The 27341-nt window shown below is 41.9% G+C and overlaps 2 protein-coding genes across 9 annotated transcripts in view; both read right to left on the bottom strand.

Moving 5' to 3' along the window:
• Positions 1–2923, bottom strand: part of ATG7 (autophagy related 7) — a 182170-nt gene extending 179247 nt beyond the window's left edge. For all 8 annotated transcript variants that reach the window (XR_006416695.1, XR_006416694.1, XM_044451274.1 and 5 more), the window contains exons 1-2: positions 2522–2923; positions 897–951 (exon numbers count right to left, since the gene is read on the bottom strand). Coding sequence is in view for 6 of the 8 variants with exons in the window: in XM_044451274.1 (XP_044307209.1) it covers positions 897–951; positions 2522–2699 (233 nt within the window). In the remaining 2 variants the exon portion in view is untranslated. The remainder of the gene's footprint in view (positions 1–896; positions 952–2521) is intronic.
• Positions 2924–17379: 14456 nt separating this feature from the next.
• HRH1 (histamine receptor H1) overlaps positions 17380–27341 on the bottom strand; it is a 31609-nt gene continuing 21647 nt past the window's right edge. The window contains exon 2 of the mRNA XM_044451371.1: positions 17380–18954. Within this exon, the coding sequence (XP_044307306.1) occupies positions 17399–18856 (1458 nt within the window). The 5' untranslated portion in view covers positions 18857–18954 and the 3' untranslated portion in view covers positions 17380–17398. The remainder of the gene's footprint in view (positions 18955–27341) is intronic.

The following is a 27341-nucleotide window of genomic DNA, read 5'->3' as shown; positions in this document are numbered from 1 at the left end:
AGTGTGAGCACTGGAGCACTAGAACTGTTCTTTTTACAAATTAGATCCTGCTCTCACCTTCACAGACAGCACTCCAGGAACAATCACAACTTTTGATCGCTTAAGGTAGTATTCCTGAACTAGCACTAAAACAATGTCAGTAGTTTATAACCAACTCTGGACACTGATTTTCCCCAGTGAAGCATTTAATTTTCCCGCACCAAACTTGTGGGAGGCAGTGGTGAAGCAGCCACAATGATTGTGTCACATATGTTGTACAGAATGGTAAACCAGGATTGCTCACAAATCCTGGATTAGCAGGATTGAACTGTGTGCTTTAACTCTGCTGATACCATGATAATCTACATGTGAACCCAGACGATCTACTACTTGAACTGTTTATACCACCCTTCATCATATCAGATGTCAGGGCTATATAGAGCATAAAACAAATATAAAATAAACAAAGCTCAGGAAAGAAAACACAAGAATTTACATAAAATGTGCTCAAGTCTTGAATCACCAAAAGCTGTTGAAATGCCTGGTTATAAAAAGATATTTTGCTGGTGCCCGAATGACACCAGTGCTGGTGCACAAAACTCTTTGAGGAAGACACCCCATCGCTATTGTGCTGCTATGGGGAAACCTTCTCCCTCACAGATCTCTGACAGAAAACAGCCAGGGCAAAAATCCTAAAGAATAGGTATGTTGCAGAGGAGCAGGTGCTCCTTCGGATAATAAACAGCCAGCATATACTTTGTGCTGTATTTGGCACACAGCTGCATATTATGTGGTCTGTACATTAGTTAAGCAGGCTAGTTCTCCTTCAGCACTGAAGGAAAATATCACATTGGGCCTACATAGCTGCGCCCAGCTAGCTTGCTTAAGAAGGCTTCTAAACCTCTTAAGTTACTTACAGATCAAAAGCACTAAACTCTAGTGTTAAACGAGCAGGCATGCCAGCAGGATCTCCTAGAAAAAGGAGAAAAAGAAATTGAGAACAAAGCAATAATATATTTAACTATATAATATAGCTCTGGGAGGAAGCCTCCTTATTCCAAGTCAAACCACTGATCCATTTAAGCTTAGTATCATTAATACTGACTAGTATCATCATTATAACATGATAACTCACACTCAAGGGTTAAGTATAGGTTGAATGTGGCTTGTTGTTGAACTGTGGCTTGTTGTTGAAACATTGGTTACTACTGTTGTTTGAACCCAATCAAGCTAACAAACCATAAGCAACCCGCAGTTCAGAGCCTGGCAACAAACCATGGTTAGTTCAAGTGTGGATTAGCATGTTATCAGAACACAGTCACAGACCAGATTTTCCCCAGGATTTCAGATACTGGTTCTTCCAGCCGTACCCATACAGGGTGGGGATTGCACTTGGCACTTTCTCCGTATAAAATGTGTTCTTCCCACTATGACATGGCTCCCCACAGTCTCATACGACTGTGGAACAGCTAGGCCATCCAGATGTTCTTTCCACACATGGTGGTTTCATAACTGGTTGACCGTTTCATAGCATGAAGTACTATATCTAATTTTAAAACCGCTATTTCCCCTTTGTGCGTGACACAAGGAACATTCTCATTCCACCCCTCACACACTATTACAAAGAAGGAAGGTAGAGATAGCAGAGTCATTTTTATGAAGAGGGTGTCAAAGACACAGGGTGTCTTTTTGGGGTAGTGGTTCTTGGGCACATGCCAAACAGCACAGGCCATAACAGCACATAAGCTGCTCAAGGCAGGAGAAAACAGCCAAGAACAGAAAAGACATTTCTGATTGGCATCCACCTCCTTCTTTTATCTGCAAGCTCCTCAGCTTCCAAAAAAAGTGATGGGCTGGAGAATGACTGAGATAAACTTTAATTTATTGCTTCTGGTAATATACCTTCCAAGCTTATAATTTGTAAACTTCATAATGTAAGCCACCTTCCATAAAGTTTATCACTAAACTGTTCAGGGTGGGAGGATATTCAGAAGCAAGGCATGGTTAACTATTCACTTCGTGCCTAACTGCTCTAAAAGAAATATTTCACTACTGGCTCTCTGGGTTCTTTTTTTGCCCTATCGGACTCCTTCAGAATCTAATCATGCAAAAGTGAATGGATTACACAAACTCAGACCCTGTTACAATTTGAAGCATCATTTCTCAGTGGATGGGCCATTCCCATGGTTGCCTCTAGAGCAGAGTTACCAGTCTGAACTTGGAAGAAAAAAAAAGAATTGAACACCCCACAACATTTGATGCCGCTTACTCCCACGTATGTGTGCAGAATACCCTCAAGGTACTTCCTAGTAAACCTACAGGAGGGTTTCATATACCGAAGTGTAATTAGTTCAGCCTTACTTACTATCGAACCGGGCTCTTAATTTAGCAATCCTATTTCAGAGGATTTCACGATCATCAGAACTGACTCTCAGTCTGCTTTACGTAAGTACAAGTCAGGGCTCTCTAACCGCAAAGAAACAAAATTGTTGAAACACCCCCCCCCCACTCCGCAAAGGCGAGATGTTTACTACGTACGTACCATTATAATAATATCCTCTGATCGCTTTTGGCGTCTCGTCAAGCTTGTACTCATTGAGTTTCTTCTGGGTCAGCTCATGCCAAAAGCCCGCATCCAAGGCACTGCTGAAGGGAACAAACTGCAGTTTGGGGGGTCCCCCCTCTGCCGCGGTCCGCGTTTCACTGCTCTCGCTTGCCATTGTTGCTCAGAGGCAGGTCTGCAAAAATCAACGCGTGACAGGAAAAGGGAACTCCTGGCTCGTATGAAGAGCAGGGGAGGCGGGAGTTACGAGGCTCTTCACGGCTTTTCACACAGTCGTCAACATTTGCGGGATTTGAAGGTGCACTTGTGCAAGCCACCATGTACGCGCACGCATAGCTGCCTCGCACTTAGGCGCTGTACGCGCCTTGAATGAAACTCTTCCGCGTTTAGAAAGGAACTAACCAGCTTGCTTCGCCGCTGCGACTGCTGCCAGTAAAAGGCAACGACTTCAATGACGTTTATTTAAGGCGCCATTGAAGTAATTCCCCTTTACTGGCAATGGAACGGTGCATCTTGGGTACTTTTAGTTCCTGAAACCGGTTCTTACTGAAGTTCTGGCAGAAAATAGTTATCGCTTGTGTCGCTTGATTTTTCCTGCACGGCGTCTTAACTTTTAACTAGTTAGAATGAAATTAATATAAATTAAACTAACAAAACAGAATTCTGTAGCTATCACAGTTATAGGCATCAGCATATTTGGGTCCTGGTTACCTGAAGGAGCGCTTACATCCATATTTGCCCAGTCGCCCCCTGAGATCGGCGGGAGAGGCCCTCCTCCGGGAGCCCTCCGTGAGAGAAATTAGGAGGGTGGCTACTCGGAGAAGGGCTTTCTCAGCGGTGGCGCCTAAGTTATGGAATGCGCTCCCCAGAGAGGTCCGCCTGGCGCCGTCGTTATTTGTTTTTCGGCGCCAGGCTAAGACCTTTTTATTTAAGCAACATTTTAAATGCTAAATACAATTGAATTTTATCTGGCCAGGGCGGCTTATTTTATAATGTGTGTTTTAATTAAGATTATTTTATATGGATATTTTAACTTATTGTTTTATCTATGTTGTAAGCCGCCCCGAGGCTTCGGCGAATGGGGCGGCATAAAAATGTTTTAATAAATAAATAAATAAATAAATAAATAAATAAATAAATAAATATTTTAAAACCGTAATTCACAATAACTTTGTTTTAAGTGAAGGTACGGCTTGCTTTGATGTAGGCAATTCACAGCCTACATCAGAGGTAAGTCTTACTACGTTCAATGGGACTTGCAAAGATGTATAATTGCAGCCCTAAGTGTTTTGAATGTTCAGTTTTGAAATGCTTTCTCTCTTTCTCCGAAACAATCCTATTTAAGTTGCTTAAAAGAAATTTTGAATTGAAAATTTTCTTCTAAGTAAGGGTGCTCAGAGCATATCCAATGGGAATGCTGATCCTGCAGCAGTTTTCCCACCCGCTTTGGGCTCCTCTAGCTATACAGAAGGGTCTCCCGAGGGTTTGAGAATGCTTGGAAAAGTTATGAGTAACCATAGTGTGGGATTGTAAATGAAGAAAGTGAATTTGGTTTCTTTATTTTAAATGCGGGGGGGGGGGCATCAATGATATTTTTAGTTCAGTATAACAAATACTATTTTGATAGCTTTTCCTCTCTGCAAAGGTGGGGGAAGGTGCTAAGATGGTCTGCCCCTGCAGGCTAAGGAGCGTGCATGGTGTCCACAAGGCTTTGGGGAGGTTTCTGCCTGATATGGCTTGCTCTGCTGCCTAAACCCTGGTTTTCCTGTGGTCCGATCCAGAAGCTCCAAGAGTGCCTTCTTCAGAGTAGGACTTATCCTGCCCTGTCCTCTGAGCTGAGAGCAGTGAGACAGAATAGGAGACGGCTTGAGCGCAGATGGTGAATGGCATGTGCTGGATGTGGATGCAATTGATCAGTGGGGTGAGCCTTTGGCCATGTGCATTCGGGGGCAGTGAGGGCGGCAAGGAACGCCTTGCTGCTTCTGTTGAATCCTCTGTGTGCCACTCAGGGGAGATTTTCAGGAACATCTGGGACCTACTAAAAGCTGGCCAGAAGGTTGCTATAAATCCATCTGAAGCCTGCTGGGCACTTCCAGGAACAACACTTCTTACATTTGCCAGGACTTAGCCTCCAATGCTGTAGCAGATGAAACAGGTGAGGTACTCAGTCCGCTTTTCGTGGGTGATATCAGTTGCTACAGCTTGAAGATGCTGGCAAGAACTTGCTTGGACAGCTTCATGCAAACTTTACTGCTTTGGATCCTTGCCCTCTAGGCTGGTTATATCTGGGAGGGATGGACTAGCCAGCTGGACCAGGAAGGCAATTGATGTATCCTTGTGAGAGGGATAATTCCTGAAGCAACTTTCCCTGACAGTGAAAAATCTTAATCGTTTTAGGCTAGTGGCAAATGCTCTTTTCCTGTACAAGGTCCTGAGGAGATGGTGGCCAGTCAGCACCAGAAAATCTTTGATGGGACTGATGAGGTTTCAGCCAGGCTTTGGCACAGAAATGGCCTTGGTTGCCCTGTATGATGAACTATGTTGGTAGAGCCAGGAGGGTTGTGTTCTTGTTGATTCTGCCTGATCTGGCAAATTTCACAATATGATTAATCATGGTAGCCTTTCGGGATGATTGTCTGAAGTGCCACCGCAGTGGTTTCACTTCTAGTAGGATGGACAGCTCCTGAAGGTCTTGCTTGGGGAATATTGCTTGGCCACATTGATTCTTCAGTAAGAGGTTCTACAGCAATCAGTCTTGTCTCGTGTTATTTAACATGAATATGAAACTGTTGAGTGGGGTCATCCAGAATCTTGGAGTTCACTGGCATCAGTACTTGTAACATGCAGTTCTATTTCTCCTTTGCATTTTCAATATATTTTATGCTGAAAGCAAGCCTAACTGTGACAATAGACAACAGAATGAGTGCTAATAAATTGAAACACAATCTAGACAAGATTGGGATATTGCTAGTGGGTGGTTCTTCTGACTGAATATCAGGTGCTCAGCCTGTTCTGCAAAGGATTACACTCTCCCTGAAAAAGCCCATTCATAGCTTAGTGGATCTCATGAAATTTCCTTTGTCACTTGATGCTCACTTTGGTTGGCTCTTATCTGGGCAGGGATAAGCTGGCTTCAGTTGTGTATGCTTTGATAACCTCCAGACTAGACGACTGCAATGCACTCTGTGTGGGGCTGCCTTGGGGCAGAAGTGGCTATTTCTACAAAATACAGCAGCCAGATAGATAACAAAGACCAGGGGATCTGAACATACAGCACCAATTCTGGCCTGTTGCCCTGCCCTGCCTGTATTTTTCCAAGCCTGATTGAAGGTGCTGGTTTTGACTTACAAAGCCTGGCATAGGTCAGGATGGCAATACCTGGAGCCGTGCCTTTCCTGGTATAGATTTGCTCATGCATTACATTCATCATGATTACATTGCTCATGCATTACATTATCTCAGACCTTCTCTAAGTGCCTCCGCAGAGGTTGTTTGGAAGACGACAACAAGGGAAAAGGACTTCTCAGTACTGGGCGCCAGTTATGGAATGATCTCCCCAGTGAAGCTCACCTGCTGCTGGCACAGTTATCTCCTGTTATGTATTGTATTGTACCTATGTTTTTTATGTTTTATCACTGTAAGCCACACAGAGAACCTTCAGGTTATGGAGCAGCATAGAAATGGAAGTGGAAATGAATAGAATGAGGGTTTTACTCACATCTCTTTATTTTCTCTTGATCATTTTTAAGTGCGCATATGGGTGTGTTTTTCCCTCTTTGTTGTATGTTCATGTTTGCATGTATAAGTTTTTTATAGTACATTTTTAACTTCGCAGAAAACTTTGGCTATTGGGTAGCATAGAAATGGAATTAATTAATTAATTTAAAATGGCCACCAGTAACATTTTAATTTTTTTTTTGCAATCACATTTAGCATTTAGACAGAGTTATGGAGATCTCAAACAGTATCTCTCTTCTCAGTTCTCTTTAAACAGTTCATGTTGACCTGACTTGCACTATAGCAAAACTGCTTTGGGTAGCAGCCGCTGGAGGAAGGCATTGCTTTCTTACCTTTGACTGTCAGATTTCCTAGTCTTGATGTAAGAGCTGGACTCACAGAGGGAGGGTGCAGAGAGATGACTGAGAAGCATTTTCCTATCAAGCTCTGGGTGAACTGTAGATGAGCCGCACTGCTCCTTTGAGACCTACTCATCTTTAAAAACATAGTTTTGACTCTTTAGCTCTTGTTCCATCCTTGCAAGCACTCCTGCAAACCATGTTAGCCCCCAAAATGGCTTCGTATGCAAGCTATGCAGGTTTTGACAGAAAAAGCCCTACGACCTCCCACACTAGAGACACTGAAAAAGAAATTGGACAGCCATCTGAGCGGGATGGTGTAACCTGGTGTCCTGCAACAGCAGGGGGTGGGCCTTGATGGCCATCTAAAAAATTTTGAATGTTGAATTGTTCTATCAGCCCACAGACTTTGCTTCTTAAAATTCTGTGTCTTAATTTAGCAGCTACAGAAGGAATGACCAAAGATTGCCAAGAAACGGAATTCAATCCACCTAATTTAGAGTGCAGTAGAGAGTGTCTAGCCAGCCATAGGAGATGTGAGCGTCCTGACTCTGACCTCAGAAACATGCTGGAGGGTTGCAGCTGGGACCTCAAACGCCAAGCACTCTCCTCCTCCTGTTGTAGCTGGCACACTTTTTTCAGCTCTGAGCTGCGGCTCTGAGGTTGGAGCTGGAGACTGGGGGTGTTACGGGCAGCCGCATTTGATTGCACTGCCCACAAATTTAGAGAGCTAGTCCTTTCAATTGTGTAACACAGTTTGGCGAAATAAATGCTGGAAATCTGGCATTATGGATGTGTGCCACAATTGAAGGAAGTTCTCTTGTCATCCTGTTTCTGCAGGAATCGGAGTTGATGGAGTTCCAAGGAGCAGAACTAACAACTTTTCCATGAAGGTCTCCTGTAAAGTTTCCAATTTTATAATTTGAGAATTGTCCAGCTTCTGTCCTGTACAAAGTCTGGGCTTTTACCATACCTGGCAGTTTTAAACTAGGATCAATGGCAGTTTTAAACTAGGATCAAAAACCATCTTTTGTGCAAATATTTTGATATGGTTTCCAAATGTCTAGAAACTGAAAGAATTTTACCTCTATATGGCTCTTCCAAGGAAGTATATCTTCAAAAAGCATTCCTAAATATTCCATTTCACAACACTGGTCTTTTAGTTACTCATTTATCAAATTTTACACAATGAGGAAAAGCATCACACCAGCAAACAGGATTGTGCTAGAGTTCATTCATGGTGGCACTACAAAGTAACAGTAGAATTGACCTGGATAGTACCTTTAAAGAATTTTATTTGCATTATTTCCAACTGTGATTCACTTTTAAACTGTGATTCACTTCTAAATTTTCCTTATGTAACTTTTTAAAATATTCCTTCTACTTTTCATATTTTTATCCATTCTGCACAAACATTCTATTTTTGATTTCTTGATTTTCTGAAATAATCAGAGCACACATATCTCAGCAGTGGGGCCAGTCCAAAATATTAGTTTTCTTCTTCCTTCTATTTGATCAGTCATACTTTTCCTTCTGAACTTGCTACAAAACTTTTCGGATCAATAGTGAATGTTGGCATTTCTCCTGTCCCCCTGGACCTGCCCAAAGGCTCCTGGTTCAAAAAGAGGGGAGAAATGGGCGGACTGGGAGGCTAGCCCTGTGCATGCATTAGATGTAACCTGCTAGGCTCCACACACAAGTGTAAGGTTATGAAACAGTAAGTAGCAATAGAAAGAAAGGGGGAAAACAGGTGGAGAACTCTCAAACAATAAGCAGTAGTAGGTTAAATTTGCATCAAAAGCCTCCAGCCGGATTCTGAAAAGGAGGTAGCACTTGAGATCTTATTGCAAATATAGGCCAGCTACAAAAAGTTTCAAAAGTAGATCAGTCTATGCGGCCTTTGACTGTTCAGATCATGAAAAACTATGAATGGTTCTGAAAAAAATGGGAGCCGTCCCACCACCTGATTGTTCTGATGCATAACATGTATTGTGGACAAGAAGCTACTGTCAGGGCAGAATATGGAGCAACAAAACAGTTTTCTATAGGCTAAGGCATCACACACAATAATTTATCTTTCTATCTATTCAGTCTGCATGCTGAGCGTATCATAAGGGAACCTGGATTAAGATCAGAGGAAGCAGGAGTGGAAATTGGTGGAAGACACCTGTGTAAGATAAGCAGATGATATATAACTGGCAGAAAGCAGTAGTGAAAGTGAAGGGAGACAGAGCAAAAGCAGAACTGCTGCTGAATATTGAGAAAACCAGAATGATGGCTTCAGAAATTACATTATTGGTGTCAATAATGAAAACATTGAAATTGTGAGAGATTTTGTATACACTGGCTCAGATCATAATTCAAAGGACGACTGCAGTCAAGAAATTAGGAAAAGACTGATTCTTGGAAGGGCAGCTGTGAAGAAACTAGAAAAGATTATTAAGTTCAAGCATATTTCATTGGATATTAACTCCAAGATCATCCACACTATTGTATTCCTAGTCACTGCATATGGGTATGAAAGCTGGATGGTAAAAAGAAAAAAAGAAAAAAGCTGACGGGAAGAAAACTGGTGCCTTTGAAACATGATGAGATGACCTGATACACATAACAAGAAAAGCTTAACATCTGAGCAATATACATCCAAATTTTGAGGACATGCTAAGGCAGCTTACAGAAGTAGAGACTAGTTCAATGAAACTGAATGTGGAAGAACTTGCTTTCTTATATAGTTACCAAGAAATTACAAACAACAAAAATGTATTACACCAATTTTGTACCATCTACAATGGCTTTCAGATGATGTCCCTGGCCAATTTAAAGTGCTTGTACCAACATATAAAGTCCTAAGTGGCTTAGGAGAAGGATACTTGAAGGAACTCCTACTCCCCTATATACTTACCTGGCCACTAAGATGTGGTTCACAGGGCCTTCTCAGAGACTTGTCTCCCAAAGAGGTGAGGGGGACGGCAAGCCGAAGAGTTGCCCCACCTGTAGAACAGGCTTCCCAGATAAGTACTTCTGGCACTCTCATTATTGTTTTGGTGCCAGACAAAGACTTTCATATTAGAAATAGGAGCAGTTTAAAAATAATAAAATAAAATATAAAATTTAAGGGAAAATGTTTGATTTTGGGCAAAATTTGATGAGTTCTGTGTTAGTCATGACCAGAAAACCAACTATAATGTTGGTACATTTTTTTCACAAACAATATTTACTTACAAATTACACGTCTATAGATATGGCAGTTATAAACATTTCATACAACAGAAACTAAATGCACATATTCAGACCTTATCCATGTAAAGCTTTGATCACTGGTGGCACCAGTATAACCAGTGGCACAATTGACCAGATTGCATCCTGTGGTTCTTGTTACTATATGCTAATTATAGGATAATAATAAATAAACTTTACATCATCTAATATAGAATTCCTATTTGCACACTCTAGTCCTGGAGTTGAGAATCAGGGCTCCAAGCACCCAAGCCAAGCCTCTTATAACCAACACAGAATAAACTACACTGGCTGTTCTGTGAGATTAGAAAAGTAATTTTGGACATGAGCAAATGTTTCATGGGTGGAGAAGGGAGGGGAATAGGGAGGCTGGGATACAAGGACTCCTGAAGCTGGTCTAGCTTTCTTCCTTTCCCCTCCAAGAAGAAACTAGACAGGTAAAAAAAGTCTGTCTAGCAAAAGTGTGGAGCATGAGAACAGGGAAGCAAAGATCAGCTCTGCTCTTCTTTCCTGCTGTATTGGATGCCTGTAAGCCTCCCACAGGATTTCACCCTAAATCAATAAACAGTTTCTTTCCCTTATATGCCTTATAGTAGAACTCTATTTTTAAAATTCTTATTTATTTATTTAAAACATTTCTATGCAGCCCCCATTGCAACAAAGCCTTGGGGCGGCTCACAACGTAATTAAATTCTTGCAATGATTCCACTCTTGCAATGAGTGTTTCTTTACTGATGGATTTGATAACATTATATAACCCAAATATATATATTACTGCATAGCAGATGTGTAAGTCTATAAGCCTCATATGGGTCTATGCTGTAGAACTTTTGGCAACAAATTCACACATTAAATTAACAACATTGGCTCAAAATGGATGTCAGTTCCTTGATACCTTTTCTGCTCATTTTGAAACTAATGAAACATGTGAGGGAAAGAGCTGAGTTGCATTTTATTTCACTGCATGCCATTACACAACCCCACATGCCTTTCCTAGAAACTCCTGAGCAAGTAAGTTGTGCTTCCCGGCAAACAGGCTGCCTGATGGAAGCTCCCTGCAACCCCAGCCATTGCTTGTCCAGAAAGCGACAAGCAGAACTGCTGTTGGATTTCTGCACTATTTGCCATGTGCTGTGCACATCCCACTGGGTTCTATCCATCCTGGTGAACAAGATGTAGCTGCGTGGGTGGGGAGAGGTGCTCTGCTCTTCTACTAGAATAACAGGTGTTCTACTGGAACAATAAAGTGCACTCTGCTCCTCCTCGATCCTTCTAAAGAAGCATTTCTTGTAACTTGTCTATAGTGTTTGCTTATTTCAACACTCGACTTGTCCGTGTGTTTTGTGTCAAGTTCCACTGGGGAACAATTGTGGTGGTGGGGAAAAACATATATTGTATTAATTAAAGCAAAAGGTCTCCTTCACATACACTGGTGGGAGGAGGAGACAACAACCCTTTAACATTAGATCAGAATTGGGAGGTGGGAATTAAGTGATTGACATCATTCTAACTGTTTTATGATGCTCATAGAGGGGGCAGAGGAGATTCAGGTCCAAGGATCCCACAGAGGGCTTGACTCCATGCGAGGTTTAACCTGCCACTTTACTGAGGCTTCCTCTTCCCTATTCTTTGTGCGAGGAAGGAAGTGTCCTTCACAAATTGGGGAGAGCAGAGTTGCACTGGTTTTGTCTTTCCTTCCTCGCATTATCCAGCCACAAGGTGATGCCACCTTAAATCTGTAGTATAGCCAAATCTGACAGGAAGAAAATTGAGGCATTTGAAACATGGTATTGGAACAGTGTCTTGCAAACACCCTGGACTGCCAGGAAGATGAGCAAGTGGTCCTAGAACAAATCTAGCCAAAGCTTTCCCTAGAAGCAAAAATGACAAAACTGTCATACTTTGGACACATAATGCAAAGGTAAGACTCCCTGGAGAAGACAGTCGTGCCAGGGAAAGTCCAACCAGGCAGAAGACGAAAGGGAAGACCAGATAAGAGATGAACTGATTCCATAAAGGAAGCCACAGCCTTGAATGTAGAACACCTAAGCAGGGATGTCACGTCATGGATAAGATATTCATAAGACATTCATAAAATAATGTCATGGATAACACATTGTGGAGGACTTTCATTCATAGGGACTTCATACATCAGAGACACATAACAACACAGCAGAATTGCAACATTACACAGGGCTTCCATTCTGGTTTGTTCTAGATTTGAAATAATTGACTTTCCTCACTCTAGAAATTCCATGAAAATAGTTGACAAATACAGAAGAGGCCCTAGACAATGACAATGTTGTAAAGATTTCATATAGACTTCCATGAATGAGGATGTAGAGAAGCCCTAAGTCTCTGCAGGTCTCCTTCCAGCCTCCAGATAGAATTCCCCCTCCTTTCTCCAGAGTGACAACAGGTCTACTCACTGCTTTCCAATTTTCTTACTCCGTTCAACTCAGAGACAGACTTGGAAATGGGAAATGGCATGAAATACCCACACATGGGATCGTGATGGGTTGGACATGACTTCGCGACTAACAACAACAACCCACACACCTGGAAAAACATAGGCATCCAAAGGAGAAAGATGGGGCACATCTCCAACACATCACCCTTGCCTCAAAGACCACATCAGCCATCAGCTCACCATGTTTTCCTGTTCTCACCTCAGAGAGATTGCATGCATATTCTACTCTTTTACAAAAGGTGGATGTTCTGTGTGCAGGAAAGCTGACAGTGTGGTTGGTTGCATGTAAGTGCACAGGACATTGCACTATTGCTACAAAACACTCACCTGGAAACATTCTAGGTGTGACTAAGAGTTGTCTAGCAAACTCCAGCCCCTCAAACCTTCCAATTTCAGGGCTTTAATAGGTTGCCTTATTTTCAGCCTTATTGACTGAGCCTTATTGACTGAGAGTAGCTCTCCTGAATTTCAGTCTGTGAACTTTCCAGGACCTATTTGGCAATGTTAGGAATTAAAAACAAGACCCCTTGCATTCAAAGTCTGTGGTACGGACCTTCTATTGCAAGGTCCACCTTTCCAAGCACAGCTAGAATCATTTGCCCGAAAGCTGAGAAATGTCAGATAGCACCGTCTTCCCCATTAGTTTCCCACACATATGATGTATAATACCACCCAACAGGCTCTAAGTGTTCTTGTGATCTAAGAATGTTATTTCTCCTATACAAGCAGAGGTAGCTTATATTTTGGGGGTTCTACAAGAAGGGTTGAACCAGAATCTTAAAACAAATACTCTCAATCACCACATAGCCATGATGAGGATTATCACTCACAATACACCCTGAAAAAATGCCCTCGTGGAGAAATACTTTTGTGTTGTCCTTGTTTCTCTACATGGAAAATGAGTCTTGAAGTTATTTTTCTTACTACAGCCCCCTCTGAACCCCTTGACCATTTCCCACTTAAGTTCTTGGCTTGGAGGCAGTACTTCTGGTAACCTAACTTCTGCAACCCACTGTCTTGAAATTAAAGCTTTTTCAAGGGCGCAGGAGCTCTGTGCTAGGGACATTTGAGGTTGTACTTTAGCCAGACTCTTCCTTCCTCTATGAAGAAAGCTCTTCTTTCCTGGATCACAGGCTCTTTTTTTTTTCCAGCCTCGAAATCTTCTGGGGAAAGTCCTGGGACACCCTTGATGCAATGTTGAAAATATGAGAGCTGTTGTAGAGCAATAATTATATCTTTCTGCAAAACATTCCTGAGGAAGATGGTAGATGGCCATACCTAGGCAAATCATTGTGGAAGCAGGTGCTTGAGGGAAACTGTTAGCTCAGTGACTTTGTAGCACAATGTTTTCGACATTTTAGAACATCCACTTGGTCAACAGCTCTTGGCTTCAGTAGCCACTATAAAGCAGGAATGGGGCTCCCAGAGGGGTGCATCTGCTTTCCATCAACCACCGATTATCCTGTGGTTTCCCATCTTTTCTCATTTCTTCCCCCATTCTAAAAGGATGACATGCCCCTCCTAAGGCTCAGGCTCTGGCAGTAAGGCCTTTAAACTATTATGTGCCTGGGGTGGGGAGTACTTTTGACCACACACCTTGTACCCTTGGCCCCTCCCTCTTCACCTTCCTTTCAGTCCAGCACCGAAATGCAGCCCTTCACAGCTTCTTCAAAACTGACTGTTCGCAGGCTGAAGGATGTTCATCGTCTTTTATAGCATGCATACAAAACCCTTCCTATCTCACCTTCAACAAAAAGCCTGCTTTAAACGTACCATCAGTTTCATAAGTAGTTTGCACCACGGTATGCAGAACTTGTGATTAAGAAACAGACCTCCAGGTCCATTCACTGTGTGGAAACAGTCATGCAATTCATTGGATCCTCACTAACATGAGAAGGAGAATAGACAATAGATGGTTAATTCATGTAGCAAAATGGCCTGACTTTTGAGAACTTTTATAGACTAGTATGTTGGTATTTCACACCTTTCTACAATAAAACCATGTTTGCAAAAGTAAGGATGCAGGTAACAAAATATAAATTATTCTTACTGTTTGTGTTTAGGTAAAAATTTTGCAAATGCTGGAAGAAAGACTTGGAAGGGCACAATCTAATCTTGATGCCTCCAAAATCAGAGGATTACTGGATTCCATGCATGCATGGGGAAGAATGTGGAGGCACAGATTTATTCATTTATTTACATATATTTATAGGCCGCCTATAATTGCTGAGGCCTTCCTAGGTGGCTTTCCTGACCCACTTGGCAAAGCGGGCAACTGTTAAGCATGGCCCTTTGGAGCAGCACCAATACACCAGTATGCATTGCATCTTGGTGGTGTTGGCCACTATCTCCTCCTCCTACCCCCCCAGAACACCCCAAAAGCCTCAGAGAAGCATCCAGTGTGGTTGTTCCACAAGAGCTGTGAGGGTGGCAGGATCTGCAAACAGATTTCCAGCTTTGAGGGCAGAACCATTTTCCAACTATGCAGCTAGGAACCCGAAAAAATCTTACAGCTGTCTAGACAGTCTAGTGGCTATTGGATTGCTCTGTCCTATGCTGGCTGGGAACACACTGGAATCATAGGCCTTTTTTAAAAAATAATAGTGCTACATGGAAAAGTAGAAGCAGGTAGTATTGAACTGATATCAAACACATTTACTGCATATAGAAATCTCTTCTTGATGCAAAGATAGATAAATAAATCCCCCCAAACAAAAACCTTTTGATAGTACTGCTCAAAGAAATGATATAGAAACAGAGCAAGTCAGAAGGGGCCTCCCGGGCCATCTAGTCTGACCTCCGGCACCAGCCAGCTCCGCTCACGACACGCCCACCATGTGGATGTCCAGCCTATCCATGAACACCTGCACCGATGGGGCCTCAGCCACCTCCCGTGGAAGCCCATTCCACACCCTCAGGGTCCTGACTGTCAGGAAGTGCTTCCTGGCATCCAAATGGAACCTTGGCCATTTGGAAACCTTTGGAATGGAACCTTGGCCATATAGAAAAGGAGTGAAATCAATGAAAGTGATGCACCAAGAAAGAAGATTGATTGCAAATTCTTATAATAGGACATTTAATTTATTTCTTAGATATTGGAACCATATACAGGAAATGATCTCAGATTCACCACAATTTTATGAATTTATTATATTTACATATACATGCTGCTAATATAATAAAAGGGAAAACTTTGAGAATAAATTTAACATCTTATGGTTTTAGGGGATACATTCCATTCAGCCTGGTAATATATAGCCCAGAAATGAAAAAAATAAAACATTCAATAGTTTAGAATCATATCTTGACTATATGGAATAGCACATTTTCAAGAGATGCATGTTTCAGTTATAACATGCTCTTAATTCACTTCACAAAGTGTAAGTTGCAATCAAAAGACAACAAGTGCAAGCCAATGAAACAGAGGCACACACTTTTTCACAGGAACTCTCAGCAATTTAGAACATGCCTTTTTAAAAACAGTCAAGACATTTACAACACCACCTATCTATATGCCTACTCAGAAGTAAGTTCCATTGAAACTAACAGAGCTTACTGCAAGGAAAGTGCAGGTAAGATTGCTGCCTTAGCTTTACCTGACTTTGGCCTGTATCCATGGGATCATGAATATCCCTTCTAAAAATAGATTCCATTCATCCAGAACACATCGTGATGAACTAGACTGTACCTGTCATGCCTTTGCCAGGCAAATTACCTGGCTAATGACCCAGAACAGAGAGTGGATGCTTTCTTAATAAATAGCATATGCACAAACCTTCCCTGAATGTTGTGAATCTGGGAAATAAGGAAGGTTGGTGGTACCCAGCATGATGGAGAAGGATGGTGCCCGATAATCATAATTATGGGCAATGGAAGGAATGATGGAAAGGGGATGTCACCGGCCTGATGGGGAACCTAAATGACTTATATTATTCCCCTCTCCAATCCTTTCCACATGATATTGGTTGCTGCAGCAACTACAGTTGTTTCTACAGGTGAACAGCCCAGCCACTGTGGCTCATGCAGCTGCAACCTCATGATAGATTGCTATTATGCACACTGTATGGTAATGCTCTTTTGCCTGGTTCAGAAGTGCAGAATGTAGCAGACAGGATGTTCAATGAAGCACTTAGCTATACATATATTACACCTGTGTTAAAAGAACTGCAGTGGCCACCCATCAGCTATTCTATCTTCAAAGAAGGCCCCTTTGGCAGTCAAATATCACCATGTAACATCTCAAAAGCAATTCATCTCAGTAGTGGTGCTCACCCTCTAAACAGCCTAGATATTATAATGTTGTGCATTTTAAGTGTGCTAGCGTTATGTGTCTTTATCTCTGAATGTGACCTGCTTAGAAATTTTAATATATGCAATAGCATACAGGTATTTGGGGATACAGAGATGCGTCTTGTGTGGGACTCCAAAGGGTGGTGGATCTGTCACTTGTGGAAAGCTATGTTGTCTGACTCAACCTGAGCTCAGCTTGTACAATTCAAGCACTACAAACCCAGTAAGTCCCTAGTTACCTGTTCTGCCAGATGATAAGAATCCAAATAAATTCCAAAGAATGAATAAAATCCAAAGAATCCTGAAGAAGTCGGGAGCCTGTTACAACATTAACATACAACTGGGCAAAGATTGTAGCAAATTGAGCACTGAACTGAACAAACTTTGGGTTTAGAAAACAGACTGCCTATCTATGTTCTTCATACTGTCTCCATCTTCTTGTGAACAAGGAAGTGAAAATCACCCCATTCTCCAACAGAAGCCTGTAAACCTATTTACAAATGGACAGCAATCCTAAGGCTGATACCTGAGGTTACAGAAGATGTGGTGAATATCTGTTCTTGTATAAATTATGTTTAAGATTACAACATTAGCATTTATTTAGTAGGGAAAATGTGTCTCTTCCATTTAGATCACTTTCTTTTTCAAATGTTTTCTTTCTTCCCTTCTTTTGCTTAATGTCTTTTAAAATTATTTGAGGCATCTGCAATTCTTTGGCGAATTCTAGCTTTCTTCCCAACATGTGCACTTATTTTTCTGCTTTCACCCATTTCCCAAGAGAAATTAGGTTTTAAAATGAAAGATCTTTTTGAAAGCTTTTTTGAAATTCTCATTACAGAGTGGATATATAATAGGATTTAATGTAGAATTCACATAGCCGAGCCAAATTGTGAACATGTGAAAAGAGCGATCGTAGCAGATTTCGCAAAAGGCCATGACCATAAATAATACAAAATATGGAATCCAGCACAACATAAAGGCTGCCATTATAATGCCTAACTGTTTGGCCGCTTTTCTGTCTCGGTTCACACATGACTCTTGATTTTTGCTAACGGAATGAAAGCGTAGCCTTCCCCAGCTGTTCTTCCAGCTGCAGTGACTTGCTGTGTCTTTTCTATTGGTACGTTGAAAGAAACAGTTTTCAGTGTCACAATTCTGCTCCAGGACAGAATCAGAATAATTTCCAGAAGAAGCCCTCTCTTCAAAAATGTGTTCCTCTAAACTTTTCCTAATCTCACAATCCTGGGACCAAGGGTCTTCTACATTATGAATACTTGCACTGACACTCGCATACTTCTGGTCTGTACTGCTTATCGCTACATCACCCTGGACTAGGGCTAGAGGAAAACAGCTACACTTTGCTACTTTATGGTCACTTCCACAAAAAAAACCATCTGGGCTTTTATCAAAGCTGCTTGATGGATGTTTAGCATCCATCCTTTTGTTCTGTTTAACACTGTCATTTTCATTCAAGACGTAGCCGATATATTTTCGCATGCTTTGGAAACAACTCTTTTGCATTTCCTGCGGCTTTCCACTGTGCACATCTGTTTTTTCTATAGGCAGTCTAAGTGAGCCTTGTATGAATTTTCTGTGCTGACAGTGCCTCCGGACAGCCCTGTATATCTGAGCATAGAACCAGAGCATCAGTAATGACGGGACATAGAAGTTGATCATGGCTGTCAAGACCTTAAACCACGTGGTTCTGCAAAAATCGGTTTCACATACTTTTTCACTGTCTGTTCCATTCGTAGTAGTTGTGCTGTTGTGATTTGTAAAGTTACGCCAGCCCAGAATTGGGATTACCCACATAAAAGAGAGCAGCCAAGCTACTGAGATCATGACAGAGGCTCTAGTTTTGGTCCTGTACTTGCGGTATTTCAGTGGCTGAAGGACAGAACGGTAACGATCTATGCACAGGATGAACAGACTGAATATGGAGGCTGTGCTGGCCACGTAGTCCATCGACAGCCAGAACAGGCAAGCGTTTCGAGCCAGGATCCATTTGTCACTCATCAGGTACACGATGCTCAACGGCATGACAGCTGCCCCAACGATAACATCTGCACAGGCAAGGCTGACAATATAAAGATTGCCAACGGTCTGCAGTTTCTTTTCTGTTTTCACGGCATACAGGACCAAAAGATTCATGACAACGGTGACCAACGAGATGCTTCCCAAGAACAGTCCAAGGGCAGGCTGCGCCTCTGTAGAACTCCTGTTTCTGCCAGTCAGACACATCTTTTGCTGAAGCTGGAAGGGAAAAATCAAAGTGCTGGCATATTTCAGTCTTGTTACGGAGCACGCGGGTTGCTTCCTCTGCAGTTATCTTAGAGAATCTGTAAACAAATAGAAATATGTTTGCACAACACGATAAACATCCCAGCAGTATTTACAGCTGGGCAAAGTAAAGAGTGCAATAACTGAGGGAGGATAACTAGAAGAAAGGTATGCAGCTATATCTGCAACATCTCTTGTACTCAAGTATTAGAAGTTATTCAAGTAGTCATCATTCATATGATGGATAATATCTGTGGTCCTATATCCTTAGATGCTTTATAAAGGTGAAGGTTTCCCCTTGACATTAAAGTCCAGTCATGCCTGACTCTAGAAGGCGGTGCTCATCTCCGTTTCCCGGCCGAGGGAGCCAGCGTTTGTCCCAGACAGTCTCCGTGGTCATGTGGCCGGCATGACTAAACACCGAAGTGCATGGAGTGCTGTTACCTTCCCACCAAAGTGGTACCTTTTTATCTACTTGCTTTTGAACTACAAGGTTGGCAGGAGAAGGGATCGAGCAACGGGAACTCAACCCGTTGTGCAGATTCGAACCGGCAACCTTTCGATCAACCAAGCCCAGAAGCACAGTGGTTTAAACCACTGCGCTACCTGCATCCCTTAGATGCTTTATATGCCCCAGCAAAAAGTAAAATCTGCTTTAAGTGGAGAGTGGAATTGTGCAAAATTCAGTTTTAGCATCTTAGTTAACGTCAGTTAGAGGTACACAGAAAAGGTATTATTCACTGACTGGAAGGTGCACTGAAAAGTTATTATTCATAATTCTTTCAAAAAGATTATTCCTCAGGATTGGACTAGATATTACATTAACATTTTTTAGCTAGCAGCTTTTTTTTTGTTTTGTTACTCAACAATTTGCTGGGGACCTAGTCCAGAATAACACCCTGGTGTGGGGGTTGAAGGTTTTAACCCTTTGCACCATGTTTCTCATGCAGATCTGCCTGCACCTAGAAACTACTCTACTGAAACAAATCGTAAATTGCAGATGAGCCCCAATCCTGCCATCGAGAGCCCCCTGCATGTCTGCTGAGCACAGAAGAAAAAAAAGCGTTAAACTATGATGCTGTTTATCTGTGAGAGCACTGTGATCTATGTTGTAAGTAGCTAAGAAAATGGAATACCATGTCCCTCACTGTTTATATCGGTTTGGCTTTAATCAATATTACCTTTTCAGGGTATTTTCAAAGTCAATCCTCCTATTGTTCCTCTTCTGGTACCTCCCTCCCATCTCCTATGTTAGGAAATGAGTTGGGGCAGGGAATAGAAGGTGTCAGCTGGAGGAGCATACTCTGGCCATCCTGTATTTAACCACTATCAAGTCCAGAAAGCCCACTTGTGTCATCTTTCCCTTCTCCTGTCTTCTCAGTTGTCTGGATCTCAACATCTTTGTGCTTTGGAAGGGACTTCAATGACCTCCTAACTACATCCAGCATCAGGTTGACCATGTATGAGATCCACCCAGACAATTTGTGCTTCTAGGAGTGTTGGGACTCACAGGAGTGGATAAACTGGTGGGGGGTATAGTTAGGGTCCCAGGGAATCTTGAATTTCAAGAGGCTAACTAGCTTCTTCCAAAACCAAACCAAACCTGTGTTTTCTGATGCATGTGCAGATATGGACAGCAACCTGTTGTTTCTCCTGTCAGCCAAATTACATACAGTTTCATAAGAAATTTCCAAACCCAAGATGCTCATTGAATAAATTTGTGTGTGACTGTTTTTTGTTCTTCATGTTTCAAGCTTTTGAAATGTGCCAAAAGCCACTCGTCAAGTGATTCAAAAGTCTAGAGATTGCCTTGTGTGTGAAAGGGGTGCCTCAAATCCACCTTTTCCAGCAATCCCTAAGGGTTGGGGGGCAGCTCATGTTTCTCTATGGCCCCCTGGCCTTTGCAACTACTCCCAACATGGCAGCATCTTGGGAACGTGCACAGCTTGCAGTGAACTTCTCACTGCCTTACAAAAAGAACGATGCAGCACCCTAAGCACTCCTACCTCAAAACCGTGGTTTCAGCTTTGACAGATGAGCTCGTCTGCCACAGGGTAGCTGCTTCTATAAAGGGGATCCTTGTAGTTTTGCACATTCTAGTTAGCTGCCTGGGAACAAGCACAAAATTGGGGGGGGGGGGGTTTGTTGAAGGTCCATCACACTTTTTCCACCCTTTTCCCTAAAGCTGGTCTGAAACAGGATTACAAGGTTTCGTTTCAGCAGGAGCACAAAGAGGAAGGAAAGAAGCTGCAGAGGATACAGAGTATGTTGTGTTCTGGTTTCTGCAGCCTCTTTCCTCCTTATCCTTTGGAATTCTCTCTTTGAGCTCCTTCCAAGGTGGAATTCCTGACACTGAAGAGGCAGCCAGCACAGTTATTTCTGCACTGGCTACCATAGGGTAGAAGAGACTGGAATGTGGAGTCACAGTTCCTGTTCCAAGGCTGCATTTCTGGCTCCAAACTCAGAACTGGGAATCCAAAGCATCCTATGGCCCCTAGATGCAATTTGGGGGGTGGGGGGGGCACAGGATCATGTATTACTCTCCCAGTGAATTTGTACCAATGGTAACATGAATACCTGATATTGATTTGGTGAGTAGAGTATAATTTTCCTTTGCTTTGCACTATCAAATATAGAAACAATAAAATATATTAATGCTGTATTAGGTCAAAATATAATAATGCAATTAGAATTCTTATCCAACTGTTACATACCCTTTTGACTTTCTATGTAATATGCATGTCCAATTAAATGCTTTCATTTAAAAAAATGGGTTAAATACATGTTCAGAGATCCATTAAACTCTTTGGCAAAATCCATATAATTAGCTTGCAAAAAGAATGGAAAAATAGTATGTTGAGAATTCTTCAAATATACAAAAATAAAACATTTTGATGTTAATGGGATAACAAGACTCACTTTTTATCATTGCACACCTATGAAGGCGTAGTGTTATGTGCCTTCACATTCTGGCATCCTCATGCAACTTTTGCGTCACACACGGCACATTTAGATTGGGCCAGCTTTGGTGTGTTAAGTCTCATATCGTCCGTATGGCTTTGATGCTCAAGTCTTCATTAATAGAGGGTTAACAATTTGCTTAGCCTCTCTTTCTCTCTCTAACTTCCTCCCACCACAACCCCACAGGCATCTGCATGCCTGATTTCACCAAGATTATCTATTAGCCAATTCATTCAGTTTTTCAAGCTAGCTCAGCTCAGGCTGAAAATTGAGAAAAAGGCAGTGTTCAGGAAAGTGGACATGGCAATGAATAGCTGAGCACTGAGCGCTATACATTTGTGGTGAAGGAATGAGAGGGAAATAGCGGAAGAACTGAAGAGAAAGAATTTCTATTTATTTGATGCACAATAAACAGCAAATATGGCTGTGCATTTGAGAAGACAGTTTCTGTAATTAGAATTTATGTTAGATTCCTTTGTTCATGTCTGAAAGCACAAGAAAATGACAACAGATAAACATCACAATCCAATGCAACATAACCTTTATATTTTCTATAGTAAAGCCCACTGACTTTAACAGGATGCACTCACAGAGAAATGGGTGTAGAAATGCAGCCTTAGATATAATACAGGACATGCAATTTCTATCCAAAAAAGCATACCGAACAGAGTAAATATTGCAAAAATGGAAATGATTATACATATGATGTCCAGACCACTGTATTATCAAAAAGAAAATAAATGGGGACAAAGTGTTAGGACAAAACCTGCTAGATCCATGAAGGACAAAGACACATTATATTTAAAATGTAGGCTTTGCTACTTTATTCCTTTGAAAAGAAGGAAAATCTTCTAAACCACAGGCATTAGTATGTTTAGGTCTCAGCAACCTCCAGGATGTTATAAAAGGTACAGGAGATGAATCATATCATTACAACAAAATAAAAACTGGGAATATGAAGGAAAAGTGTATGTGTAGACAAAAGTCCAACCAAAAAGTACACATCCATCCCCATTATAACTTTTGTTCTTTATAAAAGGCAGCACTATCAAGAAAAATATGAGCCTGTTAAAGGTATTTTATTTCATCATCTATGCATATGTAAACATCTTCATTTCAGAAATATCTGTGTAAGTAACAGTTTAAATCCACATCAGCCTCTGATTTAATTTTTAAGAGTGAATTACTTGAATCTCATTTGTAAAAGAAGCAACTGAGAAGTTCTAAAGGAGCAGAGCTGAATTTTTTGCCAAATTGCCCTGCTGGATGAAGTCTGAAAGACAACCTATTTCAATAATAAGGCAGTTAACCAGAAACTCCCTAGAAGAGAATCCTGTCCATTGTCAAGTTACTCAGAACTATCAAGAGGATATTACTACCTGCATTGAACAGTGAGGTAACAGATTTGAGTGCAATGCTGCTTTAGCAAGTAAATCAAGACATAGCAAGGCTTGTAACTTGTATGTGACAGATTAGCATAAAGGAAGTTAGGACATGAGAAAAACAGATGAGCCCAGTTCTCTCCTTTTCTGTGGAGTTGATACTTCACACTGGCCATTTAAAATGCAGCATTCTGCAGTACTGTTTGCTTTTCTAATAAAAAGCTAGGGGTTTCACTGCTGTGGGCTGAAAATCTTTTCTAAGAGCTCTAAGTGTTTTGCAAGTTGAATCTATGAAATCAGAAATATGCACCAACTGAATTCAGTGAAGTTAACTCCAAGGTAAATATGTATAGAATTGCAGTCCTGTCCCATTAACTCTTGTGTTTACAATAGAGTTTTTAAATAAAGTGAGCTAATTTGCATAGAAGTATATAGAAGAGAGAAAGGTTCCCACCCCTTGAAGCCTCCAATTATCATTTTTTCTCTCTCTGTAACCTCAAATTATCCTAAAGAATCTAAGAGTGAGAGAGAGTGCACATCTGTGTGTGTGTGAGGGGGCAGGGAGAATTGCTTATCCTTCAGCTGTGGTATTGATGGGGCCACTCATGATGAGCTCATGTACTTTAAAATTTACCACAAAATATGCTATTTCAAGGTGCGCTCGGTAAGACAGAAGCAATGGCAGAATGTTTATTTTAGAAACTGTTTCCCCAGTCGTACACTGAGCTTCCCAGACCATGTGGTCCCCCTTACTCCTTAATCTTTCTGTTCTTAATAAGTCTAGTACACAGCTCCTCAAAAAGCATGTTGCTGCACATTCAGATATTATTAGCTTCTATCCAACAGATAAATATTTGTTAATCCATAGAAAGTTAAGAAAACTGGTAGTTGCCAGGCAACTCCTAACATTCATTCGATAAATGAAATTATCTAATCCAACTTCAGCCTTGGTCATCCTGTGCTGGGGGAGGGACCGGAGGAGATTCACTCCATTGATTTTCTTGGACCTCTCAGTTTACCATCATTCATGGTATCGTTCTGGGCAGAATCTCTGGGATCTGAGTGGGAGGCACTTCGCTGCACTGGTTCGGCAGTGCAGTCTTGGATGGCCAATTCTAGCAGATGCTGCTGGGGGATTACCGTTCTCTGCCTTGGAAGTTATGCTCAGGTCCCCAAGCTGGAGCTTTTTTGTGCTTACGCGGCATCCCAAGCTCTGAGGAACCAGCCCTATGAGGGGGTCAGGCAGCTCCCATTTCCCAAGGAGTGAGAGCTGAAGAATCCACACTGCAGGCAAGGCGAGCCCCCTGACATCAGCAGTGCCATAGAGCTTCATGCCTGAGATGCATGGTCCAACACATGTGACAGCAAGGAAAGCCTCGCAGGAAGAGTGGGAGGACTTGTGTGGAAGGGTTGGATGGACGTGCTCCATCACAGGCATGCCAGACTTCCCCCTGGTCCAGGGTTGCTGCCGAGCTGAGACACTGGGGAGACCGATTTCCATCATGCCACCCTTCCCAACTCCTCTTTCGCCTGAAGTATCTTCCACTCCCATCTGCCTCTAAGCCAATAGCCCTTTCCACCCCCTCTCCAGCCTTGTCACAGTGTGCAGGTGGGGAGACAGGCACGTGGGTGCGGGGGCCAAAAAGATTCCCTTGAGGGCTTGGGTTCCAAGGACGTGCGTCCCTGAAACCTAAGTCCTCTTCCTGTCCTTTGTGCTCATCAGCTGGAGTGGCACAGGGCACGCTGGAGTGAGCGCTTGCAAGGTCAACAGCCTGAGAGAGAGGAATGGGACGACGGCCTTGGGAGAGCTCACCACAATCATGCCCATCCCATCACTGGGATCCAGATGTGTGTGGGAGGATGGGAAGGCTCCATGCAGCAAGAGGGCCTCAGAATAAGGCCTCAGGGGCTGTATGCAGCCCGTGTGCTTCAGAGAGTGGGTACAATACTAGAGGTCTTGTCTGAACCATGATAGACCAAGCCTCTGAAATGATGGGCACCACCATGTATCTTCTGGTGCCTAAGCAGGCAGTTTCCTAATTATCCCAGTCCTGAACTGTAAAACAAGTACCCAAATTTTAAGACTGGCTCAGCAGCCTACAGGCAGCCAGCAAATTCCCTCAGCACAGGTGTAATAAAGCTTACACAGTTTCCTTTAAAAATTGAGATGGATCAGTAAAAACCTCACTCAAGATGAAGACTAGCAAATTAGAAAGCAATCTCTGTCAGTTTAAAATTCTGGCTAATGGATAGTACCTGGTCTGACTTTCAAGCAAAGCATGCTTGTAATTAGTCTACTAATGTGATCCTTATATAAATGAAGGCCCAATTCATTAATGTAGGTATCAGTTAGAAACAAGCTTTTTCTTCTGGATCATCAGCTGGAAAGCTCTTAAGATGATAATTTGTGATACAACTACATTTTAATTGTGGCACTATTTGGAGATACCATTTTTTGTGAGCACTCTGCCTGATGTGAAATGCTTCCCTATTCTTCTAAGAACTCCCAGTGGAATATTAAGGCAAGGCAACAGAAATGATAGCGTTCCATTTAGATAGCAGCAGGAACGTTGATGGCATGTAACCTTAATGGTTTGGGTAATCTGAAAGAAAACATGTTTTACTTAGCATAATGATGTTTAAGACAATACTGCATTTTGAATCACAACTTGCTTTTAGTACCCCTACAATCTTTCAGCTAACTAGGAAAATGACAGAGAGAAAGGATACAAATACAAGTGCTTAGTCCCACATTGTTCTATTATAAATCACAACTGGAGGAACAAATTAGCACAGAAGCTGTTACATACTACCTTCCTTAAATGATTGGAAGTTAAGCCCTTATGACTTTCTAGTTCCACCACAAATTAGTCTGATTCATAGGGTTTTATCCCACCCTGAGCACCCATTGAAAATTTGATGTTTGGTCCATGTGGATTTGAATCGCCCTGTCGAGTGTAGCAGGTCGGCGGCAAAATCATTAAAACAGTGCATGCAGGCTGCTTGTGTGCTGAATCCGATGCGTGAGTACTTCGCACTGCTTGTGATGGTGCTGTTCGGCTTGTGGCGCTGCTTGGCTTGTGATTGCTCATGTGGTCACGCGCCGAGTGCTAACTGTGGGCGGCGACCGTTATGTTTCGTTACACAACTGACGTGTGTGGGTGTGTGTACAGTGATTGACTACATGCGAAAGGTAAATAATTTCATGAGTTCCGGCACCTTTTTTCTTACAAAAAAAGCACTGGCCATAGGTACTTTGTAACAGCCAGGACCAAGAAATATATATTGAACAAGTCCATCACTCATGGCCTAGCTTTTGACCCTTTGAAGCCACCAATCTTTTTACTGCTATTATTACTGTTAAGCAATTAGTTATAGCCAGTCTCTCTCTTTTCCTCCATGTCCTGTAGTCCTCTATACCTATGAGATCCCTCGTAGGGACTTTTCAGGCACTTCAACCCAATACAGTCCTTCAACTGTACAACAGTGGCAAAAGGCCTTGACTCTGTGGAAAAAGGTTTTTTTGGGGTTACTAGAGGGCTCTAGTGGGAAGGAGAAGAGCAATATTTATTATGTAAAATGCCATGCATCATTGGGTACATCCTCGTGTATATGAGAATAAAGATTTTGCTAATCAATATCAAGCTGGATATGGCAATTTTGGCAATTTAAGCATATACATTTATATTGTTAACTTGTTTTATATTTTTATTGTATAATATTTTAATTGATATATTTGTGAGGCGCCCTGAGGCTTCGGCGAATGGGGCGGCATAGAAATTTTATAAATAAATAAATAAATAAATAAATAAATAATTGCCCTCCAAGGCAAAGTCTTTCTCTCACATGACAGTCTTTTCCAGTGAGAAGAGAATTTATAGCAAGAAGCAGATTATACTTCTTTCTTTGTCCTCAGCCAGTTAGGGACTTTACAAAAAAAAAAAAAAAAAAAGCAGATCCTGCTTATTGTTCTCTTCTCATTAAGTCCTACAAGGGTGGTCAGTTAGTATCTATATAACAAATATATAATATTTATTTATATATTTATTAATTTAGAGGACTTCTATGCTGCCCCATTCGCCGAAGCCTCGAGGCGGCTCACA

Source organism: Varanus komodoensis, unplaced genomic scaffold, assembly GCF_004798865.1.
Source record: "Varanus komodoensis strain SLA01 unplaced genomic scaffold, ASM479886v1 scaffold6_2, whole genome shotgun sequence".
Classification (NCBI taxonomy): domain Eukaryota; kingdom Metazoa; phylum Chordata; class Lepidosauria; order Squamata; family Varanidae; genus Varanus; species Varanus komodoensis.
Note: the sequence above shows the minus strand (reverse complement) of the source record. Positions and strands in the feature narration are given on the sequence as shown.